Here is a 9,194-nt window from a genome sequence, read left to right as displayed (position 1 = left end):
GAGAGGCAGAAACACATGAATACAGCAGTGTAAACAGTAGGCTGTATATACTGTAAATACACACATAACATTGCAAAACAACATGTAATGGGCGGAAAGAGGGGAGGACATTGTCGATAAACCAGGAAGTATACCAGCCCAGTATAAGCATGCCCAAATAAATTCTCGGCACATGTCGGCAGGCATGAGAACATTTCATTCATTTTTTTTTTAACATTACACATAAGTGTGAGAAAGCCGTGGTGCTAATAAAGACCCACGGCCGGGCCTTGTTTTGAGCTGTTTGCGTGTACGTGACGGTCTCACTGTATGACTCACCGACTCTCCATCCAGACAGCTGTGTTTGTCCCCCTCTGTCGGTGAGCCGGGGAACTGCAGAGCACAAGCAGACAGGGTGATAGCGAGTAGCATTGATTGTTTCAGCTGGGGGAGATAATGAGCAGGAGATCACAGAGGAGAATGCAGGAGAAAGGATTAGGCAAGAATATGCAGATGGTAAATCAGCTTATTTATATATATATATATATATATATATATATATATATATATATATATATATATATATATATATATATATATATTAGGCAAGAATATGCAGATGGTAAATCAGCTTATATATATATATATATATATATATATATATATATATATATATATATATATATATATATATATATATATATATATATATATATATATATATATATATATATATATATATATATATATATATATATATATATATATATATATATATATATATATATATATATATGAGAAGCGAGGGATCCAGAAATTTAAATCAAAAGTTAGAATTCAAAACAAGAATTAAGAATTTACAGCTAGCTATTTTCAGAATTAAGTCTTCTTACCTTCTTAGGTTAATATGATCTCATCTGCAATAAGTCTAAATGTGTTTTTTTTTTAAAAGCAGGATACAAGAGTAACATCTTAAGGCATTATAAAAAATAGTGAGGCACGATATTGGATTTTTTTTTTGCCATTATCAGATATTTTGCAACTCATTTTGGCCTATTGCAGATGCCGATATACGCAAAAAGCTTTCCACCTAATTGCAGAGAACATCAAACCTCTCCTGTAATAGAGTTAACATATTACTATGCCTACTGTTATCGTGATGGCCCACTGGCAGATGCAGACATAAAATACCCTGCTTTTCAAAATGTGCTCACATTTACTTGGAAAAATGAGAAAAGTACTTAAATTCACTTTGAAATCTTAACTTCTAAATCAACATGTATGTAAAAAATCATTAAGTGCTCAGAAATCGTAAGTCTACAGTGGTGCTTGAGCTAAATGCTAACAAAAGCATGCTAACATGCTCACAGTGACAATGAAAACACTAATATGCTGATGCTTAATATGTATAATCTTTACCACTAACTTCGATAAGTATTCCAACGTTTAAGTAGCACTAAACAGAAAGTACAACTGAGGTGGGAATGTCAAAAATGTAAATAAGCTAAGACACCAGAAGATGTCGGTTATAGATATAAAACTCACCAAAGTCAGTAGAATTCACCATCTGGAAAGCATGAATGTCTCTACCATCTTCATGGCAATACATCCATAAGCTGTCAAGACATGTTACTAAAAAAACTAAAAAGTCAACCTGCTGATGTTTCTTCTGGAAAGGTCTGGGGCTCAGCACAGTCAGTATGGCTCAGCCTCTGGGGAGCACGATTGCATGTACAAAATGTCCTTTTAATCCATACAAAAGGTTTTTGAGATATTTACAAACAGACCTGCATTTCCATCCTTAGAGCTGCGTTGCTGTAGCGTGGCTAAAAAGCAGCGTGTAATAAGAATAAGTACATATAAAACATGCTTTCATACATTGTCTTCTTTTGTCCCTTCCTCAATCAGCTCTTCTGCTACTGTCCTCTGTCATAACAGGCCACACAGTCAATACAAGGCTTTGGATCAATCCACACAGCAACACAACGCAATAATTGGTTTCTGTGTCCAATTTCTGTTTAATCAATAACCTGTCGGCCACCGGTGGCTGAGGGTATACATAACAAACACCCAGCAGACGCATCTTCACAGAAGCCATTTCCAGATGGGTGCCTTCCTTTCCCCGTGGCGCTGTGGCCATAGCACCGGCTCCATCCACCATTTCCCATGCATTACATCCAGTGCACGAACACAAAGGGCCTCCTATTCAGGGCCCCTCAAGCGTGAGTACAGAGCCAAAGACAGATTAAAGTGTGGGTGGTTAGGCTGTCTGAATGCCGATAAATATACTTGAGGGACACGGGTCATAAGATCAAGTGGATACAAAGGATGGGAGAAAAATTGTCTATGGAAATAGCATCTTCCCTGCAACAAATCACGAAAAAGAAAAATGCTATACTAGCTACATCTGCAAATTTAGTAATTTAATAAAAAATACTTTGCTGTATTTAAGTGGATCATATACAGTCCATGATGTGGATATGTAACAATTTTGAAATCTTTAATGTTTCCCAAGACAGCACAAGATATTTTGGAACCATTTACAGATGCAGCAGATAAAAGTTCATTAATAAGAAACATTTGTTCCTGCAAAATGAACTAGAGCCAAATCCGCAGAAGTTATGGATCCAGAAATACAATTTCCCTGACTTGCCTCTGCTATATAAAAACTATTACAGAAATCACTGCCGCGTGAACATTGTAATTTGGACCAAATAAAATCCAATTTCCCACTTTGTGAGGAATGACACTGCTTGGAGAGAGGGCAGAGGAAGAAACGGAAATAAAATCGGAAAGTTTAAAGCCAGACAGGCAGACACTTCTTCAGTTCATTAAGGTTCCAGTTTTATTATTTCATCATTATGAGGGGATAAATTAAGACATATCAAAAGGCAGAAGTCGTCCAGATAAAGTTACAGATTGAGAAACTTCCCAATAGCTCAAACAGACTTCATATGCTACTTGCCACATGCGAGAGTTAAGCTGAGAGCAAGAACACATTAATAAAATGTAAAAGTTCCAGTTTTGATTAACAATGTTAGAAATGCTGTTGAAAACAACCTGTTTTATAACCGTAATGTTGTCGGCCTCTTTTCTGTCATAAATGGCTCAATTAGACACAATAATATCGAGTGCCCCGCCGGTGTTGCTGAAACCTTTCAGGAACACAAAATGTAAATCCTGCCATCAACACATTTCTTTCCATAAATGATTTCTCACCACAACAAAGAAATGAATGTCACATAAAAAGGTCACAGTTTCTCCGATTGTCTGAGCAGTACCGATGGCAGTAAACTGATGTGGACGCACAAATGACTTTTTATTTATTTTCACAAGTGTGAAGCTTCAGTTCACAGCATGACGCAGGGTTGATCGTCGTCATTCGTCATGGAAGAGGGGTGGGGGGGGGGGACGAACCAAAAGCAAAACAACAATCACACACACACACACACACACACACACACACACATACTCCCACTCAGTCACTCATTACCAAATACACACACACACACACACACACACACAAAGCCTTCCCATGTTTCTCACTGGTCCTTTTCATGGTTGAGGGCCCGGTTAACAACTGATGGAACAAACAGAAGAAAAAAACACTATGTTTTGCAGAAAAGTAAAACGGATTCAAATATACAACGGATTTCTGTATTTGAGGATATACTTTGGCGATGGAGGCGTTTGGTTTTCTGTGAGAATATGTTTCTGCAGTACATATAGTATGTGGCTTTACTTGCATGTATATTGTGGGTATCTCACCCTCCTTTGTCACGGTCTCAGTAATGTTCTTAGCCTTGGCGCTCAGATCGCTGACCATGTTGTCCATGGTAGCCTGGTGTTTCAAGAAAAATGGCCGGATGACACGCTTGTACAAGATGTCAGCACCGTTCCACGTCACCGGAGCCATACACCATACCAGGAACAAACACTGAGGAGAGAGCAGAGGGCAGATCTTGGATACTATGCTGTCGTGTAACTTCCTGTCAAAGTGACTAATGTCTGGTTCTTTATCTTATGTGGTAATAAAGCCACTATCTTTGACTGTTAGTCGAAAAAAAACAAGACTTTGATGACGACACCTTTGGTTTTAGGAAATTGTGTCATCATTTTCCACCATTTTCTGATATTTTATAGGTCAAAGGATTAATTTATTAGTTGATAAAATACTTTCAAAGCAATGGTCAGCTGCAGACATCAATGCTGCAAATTGTCCACAAGAGTGCGCTGTCTGCAAGTTACTATGTACACGCCCAAAGACATCAACGCTCATGTGATTCAACCATAGACCTGATTCAACAGATTGTGAACTGTGGTTTCACAGTGAAAGCAGAGACTTTGTTGGCAAGATAATACAGGGTAGAAAGAAAAGGAAAGTTTGCTAAATAAAGTAGGTGTAAAAAAATAAAGAAACAGTACCAAATATCATTCATACAAAAAGAGAAACAGATTAAAAGGTCAGCCTACCTTGCCAGCATAGTAAAAGGGGAACCAGAAGAGGAAGATGTCAGAGAAGGCCTCAACGATGCTAAAGAGTCCATAAACAACCCAGTAGGTCAGCCACTGTGTGTCATCCTCCTTCACATTGCTCTCGATGGCCTTAATGCTGACAGGACGACAGGTTTGAGTCAAAAGATTGATGAGGTAATCAACAGTACACGCTGCAAAGATTAAAAGTCACAGAGTCTGAGAAGCTTGTTGCATTTAAAAAGGTGTCCTGTAGAGTTTTTGACAACGTGTAGCAAGGTTTTGAAGAAAGGGCGGGTCCCCTGTATTGTGTGTGTGTGTCGTACTCTCGATGTGTATTGAATGCTTGTGGCAGTTATGCGTTTTAAAAAAAAGGTAAGATGTACCAAATAAAAGACAAAAAGCAGTTAGAAAGACTTCACCATTTCTTTGTTGAGTAGGAAATGTACTCAACATGGTTGTTAGGTGTTTAAACTTTCAACACACCAAATCACATTGTGTGTATCCTTCAGGCATGTTTGTTTACAATACACAAATCCACAGGGTCCCTTAAAGCAGCATTAATGGATAGGTACAGAGCTGAGATGTAATCCTCACATGCTCATATGTACATTGAATGACTTATTGGCCACTGTAACCATTGCTCCTCTCCATACAGAACCTAAAGTGATCCCTTCCTAGCACAACTCCAATGTTGGCAATGGGTTAAAAAGAAATTCACAGTCCTCATTTTGTGCAAAAATACATTTAGAAGTTCAGCTAAAGCTAATAAAAAGGCTTCAGCAATCAAAGTTAGCCAAATTGAGTGGGTACTTTTCAAAATGACAAATGTTTTTTTAGTACAAACGTCTCTACTGTGTCGCACAGTGTTTTCACTGCTGAGCTGCAGTTGAGGAATAGTAACACAAAGAGAGAATTGTGTACTAAAAAAGATCAGTAGGAAGAGATCACTTTATGGCCAGTAAGGAGAGGATGAAGGAGTACAGTGACCAGTAAAGCTTTCAATTTGCCAATGAGCTTGAACATATTGAGATAGATCTGAACCTATTCTTTCATTGTCTTCTAACTTTTACTTGAACGTAAGAAACAACAGTTGAAAACGGAGATGACTTAGTCTCACAATTGAAAAAGAAACATCAATGTCAGTAAACCATAAAGTAAAGAAATCCATTCTTAGTTGTAATACTAAAAAGGCCTTTATTTAAAGAAGGCACATTTTTGACGTGCCATACAAGGAAAAGCACAGGTGTGCTAAATGAGATTTAAATCATTAACAAAGGCTGCGTCGCATTTTGATGAGTCAGTTCAAAAGTCCAGGTATTGCACATACTAGCTTACTGGAGGGAGCCATAGTCATCGATATTAGATGTACCTGCTAAGACAACTCAAACCATCTGCTGGTTGGAGTTTTGTATTAAAATAAGTCCAGTACAGAAATAAAAACAAAGAAAGTTTATTACCCTTTGAATATTTTAAAATACATTATTTTTCCACATTGGCATTCATTTAAAAAATAACTTAAACTTTATACATACGAGAAATATGCTGGATAGGCAAAGCCAATAAGGTTGCACAGCAGAGAGGCTCCATATCCAAACAGAAGATACAGCCCGACCAAACTCAGAGCACCTGCAGGGGGAGAAAGACGAGAGGCGGCGGTGATGTGAGAGCAGGGAGGTGGGACAGTAAAGGGAGGGTGAGGGTATCCAGTTACTTGACAAACACGCCGACAAAGTGCGCCTGATAGCAGGATGTCAGGACGGCACAGTTCCAGGATCAGGAGGAGCACTAAACACAAATCAAACACTGACATTCAAATTCAGTCAGTGGAAGAGTTGACTTTGAATACTAATGTAAAGTTCACACAGTCATGTGAAACCGCCTGGCATATACACCTCAAGTATGTGAGTGAGACATTTCACAAACGCCAGTGGTTTCATAATTTAAGTATTTGTTTTTTTTACAATGTATGTGTAAAGTACAAAGGAATCTTTATAGTTGCCTTTACATGCAAACATTATTTTAGAGCTGAAAATGCCAGGCGGATTAATCGATTAGTCAATCAGTCTGCAATTTTTTTATATTAATTGTTTAACTCAGAAGTGCCAAACATTTGCTTGTTCCAGCTTCTCAAATGTAAAAATGTGATGCTTTTCTTTAAACATATAGGATAGTAAACTGAATATATTTGGGACTTGGATTGTTGGTCGGATAAAAACAAACAATCATGAAGATTTCACCTCGGGCTCTGGGAAATTATACCGATTACTAAGGGTGGTAATATTCAAACAGTGAGGGCAAGAAGTTAGAAACACCTCTCAATGTAATGCAGTTTAGTACAACACCACTTTAACTATGACATCAATAATAAAAAAATTATTTAATTTACACTTTTTAGGCACTTATGCCATACATTTGTACAATATGCCTAATAAAGTGGCCACTGTGTATATAGGATGTTTTGCTTTACAGGGATATGTTTTGAATTAAACTAATCAAAAAATCTGCAGGATAATCAGCTCTGTGTGAATTCAACAGTATGCTGCCTACTCTTAACAACAGTTGGCTGCATTGCTTAATCCCTCAGAAGCTTAAACAGTGTATTGCTTCGCTGGCAGCAAGATGCTGACTTCAAAAGCAAATACACTGCAGTCTGACCAGCCATTTTAGCCTATCCATTTCTTCCATTAGATTTGATTTCTCAGAACTAGTCATGTTTTTTCTATTTCTTCACATTCCCAGGCTTGCGAGACAATTTCAAATGGCAGAGCTTTTGTATCTGTGGGAACGCAAACATAGGGAAGAGGAATGACATCAAGCAGCTGTAGATGCACGTGCCAGGAAATGCCATATATCATTCAAATGTATGCAAAACTCAACAGTTGATACCAAATTTAACTACCAGAAATAGCATTAGCGTGATAAAGTCACACAACATCCAGAGCACAGAAAACCCTTTGATATTGTTCTAATCGTTGCCTGCTCTTTACATCTCATTTGTTTGTCCCAACTCATAAACAAATGTCCAAGCAATCTGCCTATCTATCTCTAATGAAGGTAAAAGTGGAAGAACTGGTTGAAATTGAAGACACAGTGGCTGACATAAACTGACACTCCAGTCTGCACAGCAACGCTTTCAATAGAGAAATCATGAACTGACGTTTTTAAATTAGTCAAAGATGATGAATAATGAAAAACTGACTGTAGGATCCATCTGTCTTTTTACTGTGAGTAAGCAACTCCTGAGCTGCACTATATTAGGTCACAAGGATGCATTGCTTACTGAAAATGAACAAAGATTTTACAGCCTTGAATGAAAACAGATGTGCTTCTCGGGGGGAAAAAAAAGGGCACAATAACCATGAAACCATTGTGCCTGTAATGTGTGACTCAAACTACTTATTAGAGTTGCAAGACTTGTAATTTATCTGACGATCTAGTTCCTCCTAGCATCAAATCATCACAAAAACCTATTGTTAAGAGTACAGTGAATAAGGGGTCAGCGATGTGAGCCAACAGGAAAGAATTCCGGTATGCAACCCATTATTAGTGTAAACATTTGTAACAAGCCTGTAATGGCCAAAGTATGAAATGACTGGCTGTTGCCTCACTAACAAGCTAACAGGACACTTCTGCAAATAGTACAGTTCTAGGTACAATTAAGCTACTGTCTGCTTCTACTTTAGAGCCGAGCGGAGTGATATTTGCATACAATCGGCAGTATTTGTTTTGCAAGCCAGTTTGGTGTGTGTGCGTGTGAGATACAAAAACATGGAAGTATTTAAATGCAGATCTGACTGAGCTTTAACTTACACCAACTAAGCCTACTAAATTGAAATATTCTGATCATATTTCCTGTTTCCATTAGCCTACATAGTTTGTGCATCCTATACAATTTGTACGTTTATTTTAAGTCTCGCTTAGTGCAAATCTTGGTCACAGTTCTTTAATAAACAAATTTAAAAGGATCCTTACCAAAAATGTTTTGTTTATTAGGTTATAAAAAATAAATCTGCTGATATCAGGGCTTTTTAACTATTTAATAAATGCTATATTTGATAATAATAATAATAATAATAATAATAATAATAATAATAATAATAATAATAATAAAGTAAACCCTTAATGAAAACAGCAATAATCCTCAGGGTACAGCTGAATATTTAAAAACACATTACATGTAGCATTCAACATCCATAACGTCTGTGACCTTGAAATTGGTTGTTTAAATGCAAATCTATGTTATATATGATATCAGTTTTGGTTAAAGACAATGTGTTTGACTGTAGGTTAATATGTTTTCTGTAATCATGTGTGATTGTAGACACAGTCCTAATCCTAACTACATAGCCTGAGGCGTTTAGCCTTTATTGACTTCTACTGTGCAAACTGACTACAGAGTTGAACCAACGGAGAGCAGCCTGCAGTCATCCTAGAATCCCCTTCCATCTATGCATTGCACTGGATATTTCAGGACGTGGTAAAAATACCCCCTGGGACCAGCTGCTGGTGGGATATTATAAGCAGTTAATTTCAACAGCAATATATTGAAATAGGGGTGTGTAAAGAGGATTATACCAACTCTAATCTTGTAATGTATCATAAAGGTCTGAGCTGGATGAACTTTGGTATTCGTGCATGAGAAGAGTAATAAAAAAGGAGCCAGCTAACAGTGCCACAGGATATGAAACCACACTGAAAAGACAAGTACTCGTGCAACAGTGTGACCACAACCGCCTGCC

General features: G+C 37.5%; 1 protein-coding gene across 2 annotated transcripts; it reads right to left on the bottom strand.

Annotated features, from left to right (window-relative positions):
* Positions 1 to 2,801: 2,801 nt before the first annotated feature.
* LOC115027351 (receptor expression-enhancing protein 5-like) lies at positions 2,802 to 6,269 on the bottom strand. Of its 2 annotated transcripts, none has more exons than XM_029460629.1 (4): positions 5,988 to 6,269; positions 4,453 to 4,591; positions 3,726 to 3,916; positions 2,802 to 3,559 (listed from the first exon to the last, which is right to left on the bottom strand). In XM_029460629.1, the coding sequence occupies exons 1-4, from the start codon at positions 6,263 to 6,265 to the stop codon at positions 3,553 to 3,555; spliced, it is 615 nt and encodes a 204-aa protein (XP_029316489.1). In that variant the 5' UTR covers positions 6,266 to 6,269; the 3' UTR covers positions 2,802 to 3,552. The 2 variants fall into 2 exon arrangements, with proteins under 2 accessions (XP_029316489.1, XP_029316488.1); XM_029460628.1 differs by having other exon boundaries at positions 3,748 to 3,916.
* Between the last annotated feature and the right edge of the window lie 2,925 nt (positions 6,270 to 9,194).

The sequence above is a fragment of the Cottoperca gobio genome, chromosome 22, assembly GCF_900634415.1.
Source record: "Cottoperca gobio chromosome 22, fCotGob3.1, whole genome shotgun sequence".
NCBI classification, from domain to species: Eukaryota; Metazoa; Chordata; class Actinopteri; order Perciformes; family Bovichtidae; genus Cottoperca; species Cottoperca gobio.
Note: the sequence above shows the minus strand (reverse complement) of the source record. Positions and strands in the feature narration are given on the sequence as shown.

Excerpts from the sequence above, each read along its gene's own strand:
- LOC115027351 (XM_029460628.1), bottom strand. The coding sequence starts at position 6,265 with ATGTCAGTGTTTGATTTGTGTTTAGTGCTCCTCCTGATCCTGGAACTG. Across the intron at positions 3,917-4,452 it reads CCTTTTACTATGCTGGCAAG|TGTTTGTTCCTGGTATGGTG; the intron begins GTAGGCTGACCT and ends CTCTCTCCTCAG. Across the intron at positions 3,560-3,747 it reads TGAGACCGTGACAAAGGAGG|TTGTTAACCGGGCCCTCAAC; the intron begins GTGAGATACCCA and ends TTGTTCCATCAG.